This window comes from Phaethon aethereus (genome assembly GCF_964289735.1).
Source record: "Phaethon aethereus genome assembly, chromosome: 2".
Lineage (NCBI taxonomy): Eukaryota > Metazoa > Chordata > Aves > Phaethontiformes > Phaethontidae > Phaethon > Phaethon aethereus.
The window spans coordinates 160,087,367-160,105,418 of NC_138582.1; the positions used below are offsets into that span (position 1 = coordinate 160,087,367).

Consider the following 18,052-nt stretch of genomic DNA (forward strand, 5'->3'; position numbering starts at 1 on the left):
TCACATGCATTCCTGTCCAAAACAATCTAGCTGTATGTGCTGGCTGAATTACGCTGGAAGGTCAGTGTTTTGTGTATATTTTACAAGAGGTTGTAAATCCTACCTTAATTCTTGCATTCTTAATGTCTTAAAAAATGACTGCCTTCCCAGGATCTGCTAGTCCTCTTTCCCAGGTAGGACTTAATAACAGAGTATTAAATGAAGTCTCCTGTTGCTTTTCTGCACGTTAAGTAATCTTTATTGGCACTTCTAAAGTATAGCTGTATTGTAACTGTGAAAACAAATGCGCTGATGGGTTTTGTAAGGTATGTTATTGGTGTTCCTTCGGTCCTCAGGCTGGCATGTTTGCTGATTTACCTACTGATTCCCAAAATGAAGTAAGCCACAATGGGAATTCCTGCAAACCAGTGAATTAAGAAACATTTGTGGTAATAATTAGCTACCTGTCAGCTCATGGCAACTGAAGAACAAGAGCAGGATAGTATCTGTTTCGATGTATTGATACAAACATACATTCATGGGCTTTCTCAAAAACTTCTACTTCCAAACCACCAGCACTTTCTGTGAAAGACAAACTCAAGTGCTGAACTTTATCATCATGGGAAATAACCTTTGCTAACACCTGCTTCTAGTACAGATGAAAACAAAGACTACTCAGTAAAAGTTTGCTTGATTTTATTAAGTATAGCTATGTTTTAATGCCAGCTTCTTTTTGAAAAGAACATACTGCATGAAAGAATGTAACAAAGATGTGAAAGCAGTGGCTTCTTTTGCGTTTGAAATATTTTACTATTTTTGAAATCTGAGGGAAAAGGCTACAGAAATCACAGAATAACCTCGTTAACATATGAAATAAATCATGAACTCGGAACCAAGGAAGAAAATAAAATGTTCGCACATCTGGCTTACTGCAGCAAATTTCTATATCTTGATCAAGAGTAGTTGTAAGCTCGAAATGGAGAAAAATAAGAAGAATGGGAGTATGGAGATCTGGTTTTCCAGCTGCATAAGTGTGTGCCTCGGACCTGGCAGAAACTTGCAGATTTCCAAGAGCCAAATTTCACAGGCACTGGAGGGTAATGCCTCCTATGAGAACAGCTGCCGTGTGCTAACATCCGTATGAGCTGTCGCATTAGGTCTGTAATAATGTCACGGACATTTAGGAGCCTTTGGAGGTGCTACAGCAAGGGAGAAATGGAATTGTCTGGTATTGTGAAAGCTGTGGAGAACAGGGACATGGATTGTGTCTTTAGGTAATTGAAGGTATGCAACTATTTTTCCGTTTTGAGTTGTTTTGCAGGCTTAAGAGAGTAGGATCTGAGCCAGTCTTTGGGTAATAGAAGTCCTTGAGTCAAAGGATGCATATTTTCAGTGCTTCATAAACACTTTGCCCACATAACAGGAGAATAGCGAGCTGCTTTTGGGCTTTTCTGTTCTTTTAGTACATGCTTGGAATCAAGTTGAGTAACCAGATGATGTTAATTCATCTTGCTGTTTGAGGTCCTTCTGGAACAAAGTGGGAAAATGACATGAATACATTTTAGGTTATTTCTTTTAAGAGTGGAATTTCAGTACTTCGGTTCATGCAGAAATTATGCTACAGACATAGTTTTTTACAGAGAAAAGATTAAGTGATCTGGGTACCTTATTAAGAGGTATTGCAGTTCACGTATTGCGGATGCCTTTAAATAGCTGTTCGTTTATCGTATCTGGCTGTTGGATCAAATAAGCTAAAATAAATAAAATGTATTTTAAAATATCAGCCTAAATTGCATTTGCAGGCTGTAAAATAAGGATTTTTTTTTTTGATTTCTTGAGACCAGACACAGATTTCATTTACTCTGCATTACCAGGACAGGGATATTCTAATATTTATAATTGGACATACATAAATTTGTTCTGCATACATCTTCCTTAGTCTTGAGGCCCAGATTTGGTTAAAAATCTGAACTGAGTTTTCTTTGGATTGCAAATTAACTGCAGTGAATATTTAGTTTATCTCAGATTAGTAGGGAAATAAATACTTCCAGGAACTGTACAGTTTGGGAAACCTTTATCTTTTTAGAAACAGTTTGGATAGTGGTTATTATATTCTAATAACAGAAGAAAAACTCAGTTTAATTTGATGAAGCAGGCAACTAGATAATATCAATGCTGGAATACTAAACACAAAAATTCTGGTGGAGGAAAGTCCAGTGGGAACATTTGTAATTCTCAAACAATAAGTGGCATTATGAGACTTATGAATAATGACTAGTAATGATGTTTAGGAATGGGAAGAAAAGGTGTTCTGAGCCACTTGTCTAATTTTGATGGAATGGGATACTTTAAGTACATTTGGAAGGAAATTTAGTGTAAGACAGGGAGGTAAATGAAAAACTTGATAAAATACAGCCTGAGTTGCATGAGTTATCCAAGACTGGCCTGATCTCTTGCTTTGTTAATGGAGCTCATCTTTTTAGACAAATGAAGTTTGTCTACCTGGAGGCCAGGAAAGCCTGTGATACAGGGTTAAAAGAAAAAGAATTATTTCAAGTTGAAAAGATGAAGATCAGTGGAAAAATTGAAAAAAAAAGGCAAAGAAGATGCTATAACAGCTTGGAATAAAAAAAGGAGTCCAGATGGAACTAAATTACTTTCTGAAAGGGTTTGACATGCTGTCCTGCAGTACAGGGGACTGGACTCAGTGACCCAGAAGTTGCCACATACCTGTCTGACACCTTTTAAGACCTCCTAAAGGATAAGGTTAGTAAAATGGGAGGTCAGTTTTTCCTCAAGTGGAAGTGAGCAATGAGGTTTATAAATAAAAGTATAATCCTCCCCCCTACAATGCTTCTTCAGTGAAGGCATCACTCTCCGGTCACTCTGTTTATTCCACGTGCCGTCTCCATGTTCTGTCTCAGCGGGCAATTGGCCACCGACCTGCAGTGGGAGAGATGCAGTACTTCAGGTGATCTGCTTCAGAGCTGGTATCTAAAGTTGTGCTAAAGTGAAGTTCTGAGGCACAAAATTACGAACTAATTTCCTTCAAAATACAGCATCAATATGTATGTACTACGGTATTACAGTTCAGAAATTTCTGAGTGTTGTGTTTTCTGTGTCTAGCAGTAATACCAGAATTACTTTTCAACTGCATGAAAGGAAGAAACACAATTTTGTAATTGTTTTGGATTGTTCGAACTGTTGGATGTGGGTCAAAGAATGTTGGTTAGATCCATAAAATGCACCTGAATGCTAACTCTTGCTGTGTCTAAGATGTAAGTGCTCTTCTGCTTAGTGAAACCTGTGTTCCCAGGTAAAATAACATTAGGGTCTATGACAGCCATTTAGCAAGAACATAATTGAAAGCCAAGAAGAAATAGAAAGAGGGGTGTATTTTTGAAATTTGAGTGACTTATTCTGTACTTTGGACCATCTCCAGCCTGTCTCACAAAATACAACTGGAGAAAGTGCTTTCATTTAATGCACATGTTAGAGCACGTAAAACTAAACTCCCTTTTCTCCTCCAGAGATTTGAAGCAACATCTCACCTCTTAAGTAAATCCATAGGTAACCATCTTTCAGAGGGCATTCTAAGAAGGGAACTTGAGAATATAAAGAGAACTTTATTTAGAAATAAAGTAGTTTTATTTTGCACAGAATAGTTAAAAATCTGCCAAGACAGAGACATAAGCAGCTGTTTAGTGTTGTTACGAGAGCATTCGTCACTCAGAGGAAAGGTGCTCACTTTGGTCGGCTCTTCTTGCATAGCGGGACGTTGGACTGGGTGTCTGAGGAGGTCATTCCCTTTTGTATGCTTTTGAAGTGAATATGTTTGTATACTTTAGATTTTTACCTGAGTTACTGGTGACTGGAATGGAGGTGACAGGGATGTGGGGTAGGTTATCGGAAGAATTGCTTATCAGAACTTGTAGGTGCCTGGAGGCTTCCTCAAGCATGACATAACGTGGTTCACATTAGTTGTGTTTGGGCACTATGAGCTGATGATAGGATTGCATCTCAACTGTTGGAAATACGAAAGCAGATGATGGGTATATCAGGCGTTTAGGGGCAATAGGCATTTATGATTCTTGAACGCTGGTGACGGAGTTTGTGATTGATGGGGATTGAATTGAGGGTTGTAGAAAGTAACTTAATAACTGGACTTAGTAAATTAAGCACTATCATTTCAACAGAAAAATGCGAATATTGTCATGGAAGACATGAGAATGTCTTGTCATGTTCCCTTCATAAATGATTCCTTTTTTTTTTAATTCTTCAAAATCATATGTGTCATATAACAAAACATGGTGTACTAAAATCGTAGACCAGATTATTGAGCTCGATGATCCCCCAAGTGATGCATTTTTAAAGACATTATGGTCACTCAGCACAGTCATTATGGTAATTCAAGTCCCTCTTCACAACTACTTACAACTGCTCAATATTCTTCCACAACGATTAGCGGTCTTCTGATTGTTTGAAAAGGGGTATTCCTGCTTCCATTTCCCCCGTGATAGTTAAGAAATCTGGGCTTTTCTGCGTTTTCATCCAGCTGTCAAAGTATGTGGAAATTTGCATTTGCATGCAGGGGTTGTTTTTTGCCCAGAAGAGGTTCTATTTTTACAAAAACTGTGGGAAGAGATTTGGACATTTTGGCATTCTAATACTATAGTACAACTGCTCTAAATTCCTATTTTTTAAATCAACGTGATGTCTTTAACCCACATCAGGGTAAAATAAAATTATTTTAGTAGTGCTGAAACACTTCTATTATTGACTAGCATAACTAATCTCAATCACAGAAGCTTTATGGTGAACCCAAGTCAAAAGGAAGAAAGTTGCAATGTGTCAGGTAAAAGCCATTCTTTTGCTTTTTTCCCACCATATGAAAACAGAAGTTCCAAATTTCTGTTCTGAACTGAAATTTGGGAAGGGCTCGTAATCAGACTCTTTGGTGCATAAAACCACTGGAAGCAAAATTATGGATGACGGATTTCAAAATCTGTTGCTTTTTAGAAGATTTGTATTCTCTTCCAAGAAGATTAACCCATTTGGACTTTTTTGGTTAAAATTAGTAATATCCAATGTAGTGAAAAAAAGAAATAGTTAAAAATATAAGATGACAAGGAGGAGAGTTATTTTCATAGGCTGCTTCCTAGAGAAGTGGCAAAATAAAAAATTTCCTTATTAATCATTTTCATCATTTTATTTAGATATTGCAGATTTTTCTTTTGGAAAGCCTGGGTATATTTTTCTGCCCAGAGGAGCAAATATGCTTACAGACTGGTTTGGGTAATGTATTCTTGATTTTGTTTCATACATCTATTATATGTTCCTCCTTTAGCATTCCTCCTCCTCTGTTTTGGTGTCCCCCCCCAAGACATTTTCAGGGCTGGGAAAAAATCGGGACACAAATTTGCAGTACCCAGCGCAGTGCAGCATTTATGGAAATGTCTGATTTGCTCTGAACTGTAAATTCTAAATAATGATAAGTGGAATTACTGCTGTAATTATCTTTCTTTAGGGAACATTTCTAACTTGAAATATAAAGCCTGTCTATTAAATAACATTTATCAGGAATGTTTCCTTAGGCATACTTTTCAGAATTTAATTTTATTTTTATCTTGAGCAAGATCGGACTCTGCACAGTTTGTGTTAGAGACAGGGAGAATAACTAGAACAGGCAAATACCTCATAGGCAACAGGAAGGCGAGTGGAGAGATGAAAGATGAGCTTCCAGCAGCTGCAAAAAGGATATATACTTCAAGGGTGCCCTATAAGCCTTATGAAGCAATAAAGGAAGGAAAACAACATTATGAAGGGTCCCAACAGCCATAAAATTAAAAAAATGGCAAGGACTACTTTCATTATAAAGTGTTCGTTAAAGCTTTAAATAACAAAATAAACTCTTGACACTGAGAACGGAAACCTTCACTGTTCAACCAGCCTCCATTTACTTTACCGTAATCCAGGCCATAAAAGTAGAGTCGCACAAACACTCCGTTCTGGGGAGCTCCGGGGTGCCCGAGGACCACACAGTTCTCCGCCTTGGGAGGAGCGGGGTCTCCAGCAGCACGCCCGGCTGCTGGCCTGCCGCCGCGCTACTGGCAGCCGCCCCTGGTCCTCGGCGCGGCCGCACGGTAGAAAGTCTGAGTCAGAAAATCCCCAGGATTGTTTTCATTGGCTTCAGTTAGGTGTTGGGGGGGCTGGGGGGTTGGTTTCTTCTTTCTTTTGAAGGAGTATTTTGGGTATTGAAAAAATGTGCTGAAGACTTTGGGACCAGAAAGTAAGTGGAGAAATTCATTAAGGGGTCTTCTGGGATTCAAGGTAGAGATACTCAAAAACGTCTTCGATGTAAAATGATTTACTACTCACTTTTCTAATAATGTAGAATTTGAGTTAAAACTAAGACCTTAGCAGACTATAAAACAGGTATTTAATTTGTCTGTCAAAATAGTGGGAAGAAAATATTTATTTTGAGCAGGAATACTTTTAAAATTCAAAAGACCTTGTATCTGTTGTTTTAGCAGTGCTAATATAGTTTGTCTCATCTGTTAATAGCATAATCTGTTTAAATATTTTTTCCTGAATTAGAAGCCACTTTAGAAACCATAAGCTGTAAAGTACACATGGAGCACTCTTCCTTATCTGTCATTGAAATTCAGCCATTTTCTGCTTTGCTTGCAACATACAGGAACAAAATGTATCCTTGGGAAAAAAAAGAATTCAGCTATAAGTGGGTAAATCTTTGAAACCTGTAAGCTACACCATACTCCCTTAAAGGCACGTGAGCAGTACTGTAATTTATGATACTGTTTACAGTGAAAGTATGGGATCCCATCAGTTTTTCTGCCCAGTGCCATAGTTCACCATTTATTTCTTCATCATAGTTCTGAGTAGTTTTCCAAGCTGCTGATGAGGTTAAACATCTTTTTTGAAAGACATTGGAAAAGAAGACGGCTCCCGATATGTAATTTTGTGTTCATGTACGTGGTACATGAGATATATTTGTGTAGTTTTGATATCTCGCTACTTGCACCATCCAAAATTAAATCCTTTGTCTCTTGGTATATTTTTGGGAGAGCAGACAGGGAGACTGTCTGCATCATGAGTGGGAGAAGTAAATGAGTCACAGTTCTCTTTATGGGGAGCTTTGTTTCATTCAAATCCCTCTTGCCAAGATGCTGACAGTGAATTTGAGTCATCAGCAATAAACAAGTCGTACAGAAAATTGAATCTTTAGAGGGCAGAAAATCATGGGCAAAGGAAAGGCACTCACCGGCAAGCTCTCTGTTAGTCTGTGTTTGAGAGGAGTTATTGATCGCATTATTTCCCGTGGCGGATTTTTCCGTAAGTGCCTTAAACTAATTCAAAGTCCCAGTCTGAAATTTCATTTTGGAACATGCATGTGTAGTGAAAACCAACAGCATCAGTCAGGCTTGGAGATCACTGAAAATGAAATTGAGTTTTCACCGCACTAAAGAAGGTGATTGTAGTCATTAGCTTCTCACCTGTGCTGTGCCCTAAAGAACTGAGATCAGTAAGGAGTACTGGCATCTTCCAGGAAAAGGAGAAGATTGGGTGAAATTTGTCTTGTGTTGGGTTTGGTGCAGTTTTTTTCCCCTGTATAATGCAATTATCTTTTGCTTGAATAAATTTAGTTCATATGTCATGGTAGCAGTCCATCAGGACTGGACATGTTTGTGTTCAGGAAGTGATAGTAGATAAGGTAATATATATTTCAATCGAAAAGGAATTATTCTATATCATCTTTAAGCAGTTTACTTTCACGAAAGTAGCACAGCACCTTACTTGTCTATGGTACCACCATTTCTAACCACTCTCACCTTTTAAAGTTTAAATGCTTTAAAGAAGAATGGTAATGTACAGATATTTTTCATCCAGAAGTATTTTCACATTTAATAACCCTCCCACCAACAAAATGCTAAAATGTCAATATTTTGCTGATTACCTAAAACGTGCCTTTTTATCATTTTTATTTTAAGGTGTAACTTCATGATCAGTCTAGGGCGTGACAGGTACATGGATGGAGCTGACTCATGAAGGGGCCAGGAAAGGGAACAGAATAATGGGAACAACTTCAACATTTATGGGCATTTCTTGCTCTTCAGAATGTCTTGTACAACGTGGAGTACCCAAGAGGCTCTCTATTACCTAGAGTTCCTTCCTCGCTTGTGATGAGCGTGTGTACTGTGCTTACATCAGTCTGACCCTCCTCCCCCAGCTTTGCCCCGTCATCTTTGTAAAGAGACAGAAATCCAACACTGTTGAAGGAAAGAGAAAAATACAGTAAATTTTCAAAGAAAATGGAGGGTATAATGCAAACAGCCGTTGTGGTGAGCATAGACAAATGAACTTGCACTACAGTGCGACTTTGCTAAATACAGCTACAAAGCACTTGTTGTCTGTGAGCGCCGATGTAGGAGAGCATTGCCGTCTGCAACTTGGGAAGTTGCAGAAACAGGCACAAATCCAAGTAAAGAGATGGCAATAGGATTACGGAGTGCCAGAGCCCTGGTCCTCACTCAACCGGGCAACCTTCTTCCTTGGAGGGTTGGATGGTCTTTCACTTGTGCTGTCCCTTTCATTACAAAAGTGGCATTTTTCCTCTTGGGCCCGGAGAGACTCTCTGGAAGAGTAATAATAAGAAAGGAACTTGTTTGGTGGCAAGAGGATCAGTGTACTGCATGCCTGTTGTTCAGCAGTCCTTAAATATGGATGAGGAAAAAATCAGGGTAAAGTTCCTCACTCTTGGTGTGTTCAGATCTCTCAAGCTTGTGCTTTGCTCTCCTCCAATGACCCTAGGACACACCACCCTCCAGGGTATACATCTGTGGTCCTCCGATGGTGGAAACCTGTCAAATCACCAGTGGAGGTGAGGAGGAAAAGAGCAGCAGGTCCAAGACGAAAAAGACATGGAGAATGCTGATGCAAATAGGAGGCTGGAAACCTTGAGTGCAGTGAAGTGAATGCAGCCTGGGAGGAAGGGAGCGAGGAGGAGGAGGGCCTGGGGACTAGCTGTGGGATGAAGCTGAGAAGTAGTGGAGCAGGGCAGAGTGTTCGGAAGCAAAGCCAGGGCCAGGGAATGGGGCAAGAGCCGAGGACGGAGACAGGCAGACAGAGCAGAGGGCTAAACGCAGGTGCCACCTTTCAGCTGCCAGACATTATGTGGTGGTGTCTTGTCCCAGGGAGACCCATCCCAGGGACACAAAGCTCCCTACAGCCATGTGCTCCTTCTGCTCCTGCATGTCCGTAGTGCTGGAGTCTTTTCATCATCCCTTCATCCATGGCCTGGCCTTTTTCCTGTAATCTGCCGCCAGCCTTGTCCCCTGCTCCTACTGGCTTGCCTCCCAGAGCTGTTCTGTGCAGCTTTGCAATGTGGCTTGGAAGCGCCACACAGTAGGCAAAGGTGTCATGAGAAGAAAGCTAGAGCGTGATGCAACGAGGAGGTCTAAATTTGCAGGGACTTTGAAGAGTTTGTTCATGTAGTAAATAGAAAAACCAACACCTACTGTCTGCTCAAAAGACATTGTGGCTGACGCCCTTTTCCCTGCTGTCTTTTGAGTTGGACTTTGCATGCAGCAAAGTCCTGAGAGTGTGGCTTTGCCAGAGTAGAAGGGTTAATTAAAAAGGGAAAGGTGGTATAAATCCTGTATTCTCATGGCAAGGGACTATGGTTCATGTAATCCTGTTGATACTCTCCAAAAGCCAAGCCTAAATTCAATATTGTACTGTAGAAGAGCATGAGTTAGGTAGACCTAACTGAAAAGGGGTTTTTTCCTCATATGATACTTGTAAAATTATTGCATTAATTTGCAAAGGAACGGTAATTGATGATAAGAGCAGAGTTTAAGCTCACGTAACTTTTGCTGAGCTGTGTTTAGTATATATTAGGAGCTTATACAATGAGTTCAAGATAGCTTTGAAATGCAACAGTTTTGCATATATTATAATAATATTTTAATGGTAATCGTTCATATTCTGAAGTCAATCTATCTGAAAAAATACAAATTAATACAAATACCATTAATCCTGATAAATAAAATGTTTTTGTATACTTCCCCAGACTATATGATACAGTTGACTTCACCTTAGAATAAAAATAGTGACAGTACAATGAAAATTCTGGTGATTTGATGTTTTACTTTTACATGTTTTTTAGATTTGGTTACCAGGGTAATGATGAACATGATTATAGAAAGATTAGTGATGATTCTGAATGATCTTGGTGTTTGCTCCCAGAAGTTGAAATATCTCTGTTCTCCTTTAAGAGCAACAGTAAACTAATTAAATCAAATTTTTACTCAAATTAAGATGTGTCTGGAATGCATAAGAATTTGGCATTGAGGAGCACAGTAAATTAATCGCAATTTGTTTAGCAAAACTTTAAAAGAAAAATTTGTTCATATTTTATAATTTTCAAATAGAAATAACCACATTTTTTCATTAAAACTTTTTAATGAAGTGGTATCTGTAGTTACCGTCTGTTTTGTGAGAAGCTGATGATTACGATGGAGAGGCAGCTTGTTTCAGAACACATGCCAGAAGTATTCAAAACAGGAAGAAATGTGCTTGAAGAGTCAGTGGGTTTGAACTTTAAAGGCTTAGGTCCTCTTGCCAAGTCTGCCACCTCTTCCCTGGGTAAATATGGGGCGGTTATCATTTGAAGTGCTTCATCTCACTTTCCTCATTTGAAAACACAGATATTTTAGCTGACTTCTTATGTAGAGCAGTTTGAGATATGGTAATGAGGAGGACAGATCTTATTTTAAGCACTGTTTTTTAACCAGGGATGAGAGGTTGGCTCAGGACACTGGCAGAGAGGCTTGGAGAATTTTGCCTCCTTATTGCTTTTTGGACCCATCCCCAAGAAACGGTCTTTCATCAAGGAATAACATTTGAAGGTGTTTTCATGTATTTATTGATCTCAGACCAACCCACAGGACACTCTGTCTATAAATTGGCGCTAATTTAGCTGCCATTTACCAGAGTGGCTGGGATTGAAATGAGTTTGCGAGTCCTCTTGGCAAATGGTCTCCTTACGTGAAGGTTGAACATAGGGATCGAAGAACATGAACAGACACACGTTGCTGTATCTAGCTGAACGTTATTGCCAAAGCTCCACTGCTTTTTGTGGTTTCTGCCCTCCTAAGCCCTCAAACTTTTACAAACGTACAAGTCCAGTGTTGCAAGTGAACTTTAACTGCATGATGAGTCTCACAGTAGCAGATACGCGTTATTGAAAGGGCAGGGAATATGGTGTTGTTTCAAAAATCTTATCGTTGTAAAACCTATCGCTCTTTTTAGCATCTGAAGTAGCTTGTATTGAGTTTAATACATATGTATACGTATGTGTATTTGTGCTCCCACACTTGGAAAGAAGAATCTGGATGTTTGAATTACATTTGAACAAGCACTTTAATCATTAAAGGTAGATCTAGAGCTCCAGAGCCAGGCCTGTATCACAGCTTCAGTGCCAAACCTCTCCTGAACTCTAGTAAAACTAAAAGTACATGTTTTGTTCTACATATGTAATTATCCATCACTTTCTTTTAGGAAACTTTTACAGAATTTTTTTTTTTATCCTTCCTTTAAAAAAATATTTCCTGAGGAAACTGCAGACACATTGAAGGGTCATATTAATTGAATTTAAGAAATTCAAACATTTGTCTCCAAAATTTTGAGATTTAATTGGAAAGTCAGACAGAGAGTCTTTATGCTACTATTTTCTAGTGGATCTGTGGTAATTTGTTTTGGTTTGGTTTTGTTCCTCTCAGTACTGCTTAGAAATCAGCTAAATTATATTGCAGAAATGATACAGCAGCAGTTTCAAGTCTTTTGTGCCTTACATGCTTGATGAGAAAAATCCCATTAATGATAGAAAATGCTAATCAGCGATGTGTTTTGCCAGCCACCACAGGCCCACGCACTCTATGCAATCCGTTGTTTATTAACCCAATGAAGGTCATTGTAGCTTTTGAAAGCTTGTGTGACAGCATCTCAAAGTGGTTTTAAAACTCAGTGCCACTGGACTCCAGTGCTGGAATGAATCAAGGCTGGGTATTTACTTGGCAGGATGGCTCTGGCGTAAATGAGTTTTTTCTGGATGGAATGATCATACTGTGCTTTTCATTTGTTCATTATAATTGTCAAGACAGACAAACAGTGCAGTGGTGGCTAAGCTGATGGTGCTGCCATTAAGCAGCTAGACACTGTCTTTATCCACGTCTTACTGATTTTCCTTTTCTTTTCTTGGCAGGTGACATCACACAGAAGGGATATGAAAAGAAGAGATCAAAATTAATTGGGGCCTACCTGCCACAGCCTCCCGGTACGTGTATCTGTGCTTGTGATATATGAAGATGTCAAGTGTACTGATAGTTGCCACAGTAAAATCTGCATCTCTTAAGAAATTTATGTGGCAGAAACAAAGCTATTGTTATGCAGAAAAGCTTATTCCATCCATTTTATGTATATTTTTTTATATATGTCTGCTTTGATGTGTGTGTACATTTTTTACATATGTTGCTGTGGGTTTGGCAGTGGTTTCTGGAAAATAAAAATCAGCCTAGACTCATTAGAGAGGCATTGTTTGCTGTAAGTAATGCAGAAATAAAGAGGAAAACATGGTGTCCTAACTCATTAAGACCTCAGCCAAGTAAAGCTTCCTGAACATAGGTGAACATTCTCTTCCACAACAGTGGAAGAGAACCTTGGGGCTTTTGTGCCTCCTCCATTTCTGGGTTTCCTGCCCAAATCTCCCTTTCAAAGACACTGGAGAGACCAGCAACATCCCTAGAGTTCAGCTTGTCCTATAACACATGGGCAACCAATCTTTCATAGATCCTTGGTGTCAGTGTTGAGGGATGGGTGGCATGTACTTGCCCAAAAGGTGTAAAAAAATCTTCAAACAATTTAATAATGTATTGCTGCTTTGAAATTATTTACTGTATATATTTAAGAACTCTTCAGAGTTCTTTGACTCTTCTGAGGCACTGAATCATGAAGTTGAATATGCAGTTGTAGGCATTGGTATGGCTTCCATTTTGTGTTGACTTCACAGGAGTGTACCCCACATGCTCGTGGCATCTCACTCTCCTTATGGAGGCTCTGCTTGGGTTTGGCTGTCCTCTGAGCCCTGTTTTTATTGCAGGCCTGGGAACTAGTTTCCTCCTTTTACAAAATCCTGCCTTTATGGTTGAGATGATGGTTTTCTATTCAAACTACTCATGTGTGGAGGCACTGCCTTGTTCACTCATCCTCAGGTGTATATATATTAGCATATATATATATATTCTCCATAGCAGAATTGTATTTTGTGCCCTTGGATTTCACTTGGTCTGCTCCACCAGCAGGAACTCCACAAAAGACATCAATGTTACACACACCTCTGTTTTCTGACGTGATACAGCCTGATTTGAGGGTGTCTCTGACATTTCCTAACCATTGGGAGCCATTAGAGAATGAAACAAATCAAATCAACAGAATTACAATACCAGAGGTGCAGTTATTTAATTTCTGGGTATTTATTGGTCTGACCAGACTGTCAGACATACAGTAGTCTTCACAGTATGTTCTCATGAGACCTACTTCGGTTTACTGAGTTACGGAGAGACTGTTGCCTCACATTAATCCTCCACACAGTGGTGCAGTTGGTACCGGCATTTGTTTATACATTTAGTTGTAACTTTTTTTTTCTTCACAGAAGAAAATAACAGCTTTTTCTCCAGAAAGCTCATAGTCTTCTGGTCAAACTATATCACTGAGTGAAATTGTTGGGGATTCATCATGCATGTAATGATGAAAGAGAGGAGGTGGAGAACCCTCTGAGCTTTATTTTTCAAGGTCTCTCTTGTGGTATTAAAGTTTTTCAGTGTAAGGAGAAGCAGAGAGATCTCTGTAAGCCAGTCTCATAGTGGGATCCATTCAATAATTTGAAGTGGTCATGACTGAGGATGTAGCTGATTTAATGCTGTTTTAAAGATGCTGAGAAACGGAGCAAATGTTTCCTGCTCTACGACTTCCCGGAAAATCCTGCACTGGGTGTGTGGGGTATGGATGAGTGGAGGAAGATGATAATGAGATGAAGAGAAAAAGTACTGAAATATTGTCTGTTACTTTCTTTTCCATATATCAAGCTCAGTCATTTAGCTGATGGCTAAATGAATTATTTTATTATAGTGGAAGGCACTGCTTCTACTGTATTAAAGTGTTTTCCTCCAGAAACTGGTATTATTTGTGCTTGGGTCTTTGCTGTCTTTGTACTTTTTGTTTGTTTTGTTGTGTTACCTTTTGGACAAAACTTGAAACAATGCAATTTGATACTGTCCTTCTAAGACTTCACTCATCTGAACGGTTTGAGGTCCCTGCTCACCAGGAAGGGGGAGATTAATCCTTTCCAAGAAGAAATAGGATAACAAAACAGATGCTGCCTTTTGAAAGCTTCTGTTAATATCTGAATAATCACATACATGACCAATTAGTCATTTGTTTCTTTGTTGTAATCTGTTTTGATGGGGAGCTGCAAGAATTATAAGCTTTGGTGATCTTGGATCTTGCTATTAAAAGGGAATAGACTTTTTCAAGATATTTTAAAAGAGTATGGAAATGGACACGGCTCTTTTGCTGGGGTTGGAGGCATTGGGAAGTGGTAGGGATTTGCATTCTGTGACTGTGTTAAACAAACTAAAGGAAATCCAAAGGCAGTTCCCCTCTGTTGGGACATCGAGTCCCCTTGCTGCACCTTTGCTAACATTACTAACGCCCATGTTGGCAGCGTGGAACATTGACCCACGTTGGTTCCGTGAGTGTCCTGTAGTGTCTGTGTGTGCGTGTGCGTGTGTGCTCTACTGCATGGGGGCAGCAGCTCCATTCATTGCTGTAACAAATGTAAAAAAACTAAACATGAATTAATTAGTTTTTTTGAACTTGTTACAGCAGCGAATGGAGCTGCCGCGGTACGGTGTAGACTGCAACACAGTGAAGGAGCTGCCAGAAGAATGCTCCGCACTGCCAACATTGGTGTCTGTGACATCCGGGAAGCGGCCGCTAGAGAGAGAGCAGCCAGCACGACAGGAAACCGGCCTCTCTTTTATTTTCGTTTTGGTGAGCACAATGAATGTATCTTTTCCAGTCCATATCTGTCTGTAACTGTGCCTCATCCGGAAGCCTCTGGTAGACACCTACATTGCTCTGATAGCCTAGGAACTGCCAGTGAAAAGGCAGGAAAAACGAAGGACAACATCTGGAGGGCCGTTACCAACTTTTGTCTGCCTAAGAGTGCAGTGATGGGAAGGGAGAAGGAATAGTCCTTCTTGGTAACATTGGAACATGTTAACGTCTCTCTAGCTTCTATACTGTGGATACTTTCACCCGTACAATAAGCGGGTGAAACACAGGAGAGCACGTGTTTCTAATTCCCTTTTCGGCACTGCCTTTCTACAGAGCTCTGGACAGGTCCAAGCCCACCAGAATCCGGAGGAAGCTGTAAAAATCCACGCACCCCTAACTCTGTGCTATTTTCAACTAGAGATCTCCGCCTGAGCTCCTCTCATATCAAAACCATTCAGAAGCAGACTGACTTTTAGGAATGGGTATCAGGCTGGTAGAGCAGAATGGAGGAAGAACATTCTGCAGGGCTGCGTGTCCGCAGTGTGGACGGGCAAGGCGTGAGCCCAGTCATGCCTGCGTAGCTGTGCCCTTCAGCAGGTGCCTGTCCTGCCTTCTGGGGGTGACCTGGGGCTGGGGGCAGACAGTCTGCTCCTACTCCCTGGGTTTGTAGCAAAGATGCAGAGGATTCACAGCCCCTCAAGACACCAGATTTTCTCTTGCTAACCATGCGGGCACACGGAGGACATCACACTCTTGCCTGTGTGCTTGTCCACGCTCCCACAAGGCAGTCCAGACATGGTGTAAGAGATGGCTAGAGGGAAGACAGGATTTGCAGTTCCATCAGGACAAGACATGCCAGTAAAAAGAGGAGACACCCTTCCCTGCTCATTTTCAAACCAATTTGCTGTAATACTATAGAGGTGATCTGTATTGGATTCTGACTGTGGTGTTTGTATTTCTCCTCTTAGGTGGGGCTGCTGTAAGTCAAGTTCCCTCAGTCTGACAGGATTAACTTCCTCTGCCTAAGATTTTTGCAAAATAGGAATCATTAAATTTAAATTGCAATTTCAGGTTTAACAGAATTAATGATATAAAATCACGTAAGTGCTAAATGTTGGCAGTTAGAAGGGTTGGCTATATAACATATATAAACATATATGGTCTTTTTGTTGTGCTCATTGCGATGCTGTGATTTTAGAAAGGGAGACCTGTTACTTTTCAGGAATGGGACTAATGAAACGTGAAACTGGGCAACCATGTGGTTGATGCTCTAGCAGGTGATTTGGGAGTTCACTCTTAGGCTCCCCATTTTTGACAGGACAATCCCAGAGAGTATATTGTCACATATGCTGTACAACAGACGTGCAGTGAGTCTGACACATGGGGGACGTGCTGGGACTGCTGCACATCTGCAGGTTGACTCCGCAGTGCATGCACAGAAGGTCTGACACATCCAGATGCTGCACAGACTGCAGATACGCAAAGGACATTTGTACTGTTCCAGACGGACTGTCAAACGTCCAGAAATCCGGAACGGATATGCTGTGTTTGGCGATGTTAATGGGAGAAGGGATAGGGGGAGCCCCCTTTTTCTTTCCCATTAAATCCCCACCTGCTTTAACTTAGGGAGGCAAAAGTACAGCTTTGTTTCCGCAAAATGCTTTCTCAGGATGTCAGTTTGTAGCTGGAGATGTTCTGTGTGCTGAGTAGTTTTGCTTTTCTTAGCACACCTGTATGTCTGACGTCTAAAAATAATAGTGAATCCAGACCTTTATATCTGCGCGTATAGCCTCGTCTCTCTTGTTCTGTGACCTTTCTCTTACTGCCTTTATAGAGGAAACATAACAGCCAAGAGCTGAAAGAATAACCACTTAAACCGGCATTTATTTCAGAATATCTTTCTGAAGATTTTCTTGATTAGATCAGTCAGTTGTGAGTAAGATAACATGTGGACAGCTGCGTGCACGCTATTAAGAGAAACCCTCCCTAGAAGAAAAATAACTAAATTACCTGCATCCCCCATAAGCTGTGTTTTGCCCAATTTGCTTCCAGTCTTTTGCTAGGAAATTTGGTTATTCATTCACAGAACAGAGACGATGTTGTTATCAATTAAGCTCTGCTTCTAACAGCTTAGACATGGGTGGTTCATTCTCTCTTAATCAAGTGCTGTGTCTACACTAGATTACTTTCTGAAATTTCCCATCATTGGTACCACCAGTGTAGCTCTATTTGTAGCGTAACCATGTAGACCAGTCACCAGTGCTTTATTTATTATGGCTAGTAAACTGGGGAGATGCGGTGTTTAAAAGGCACCTGCTGCTCCTTTCACAGGCCTAGAGACAGATCACTGCATCTCCTGCTGCTGGAGCCCCAGCAGCACCAGCATGGGGAGATTTCAAGCTACGCAGTGCGGAGAAGGTAACGCATTCACGCAGAAGATCCCTTTACCTTCTAAAGAAGCAATTTTCTGTAGGATTACAGGAGTCAATTTTCATAGCCTCTGTTACTAAGATGACACATATATTTATATAGATCTGTAATGTGTGCACACATTGGCATGCTTTTCTCTGTGTCTGTGTGCATACATTAGCCTTCAGCATTCCTTCTGCTAGCCCTTCGGGCACTCAGACTAAACTTGGAGATTGCAATTGCATTTTCTCTTCACAGACATTATTTGGATTGCAACTTTATTTGGATTGCAGAGATTGCAAGGAAATATTTAAACAAAGCTTGATTCTGGAATTGAAAAAAGCACTCATGTATTCACTTTATTAATCATAATGAATGTTCCCATCACATCTGCCTTCCTAATTCTTAAAGATCTTATCAAGGGATAACCATGATGGGACATTTCAAAGCATATATCTGTGTTGAGAACATGGATCTCATTGAAAAGCATATGCATGGCACAGCTCCTGGACACATTTCTGAAAACAGT

The 18,052-nt window shown here is 40.2% G+C and overlaps 1 protein-coding gene across 1 annotated transcript in view; it reads left to right on the forward strand.

The window, feature by feature from the left end:
- Positions 1 to 18,052, forward strand: part of DIP2C (disco interacting protein 2 homolog C) — a gene marked incomplete at both ends in the record, with an annotated part of 330,160 nt that overhangs the window by 169,619 nt on the left and 142,489 nt on the right. The window contains one exon of the mRNA XM_082015390.1: positions 12,263 to 12,334. Coding sequence (XP_081871516.1) covers positions 12,263 to 12,334 — 72 coding nt within the window. The remainder of the gene's footprint in view (positions 1 to 12,262; positions 12,335 to 18,052) is intronic.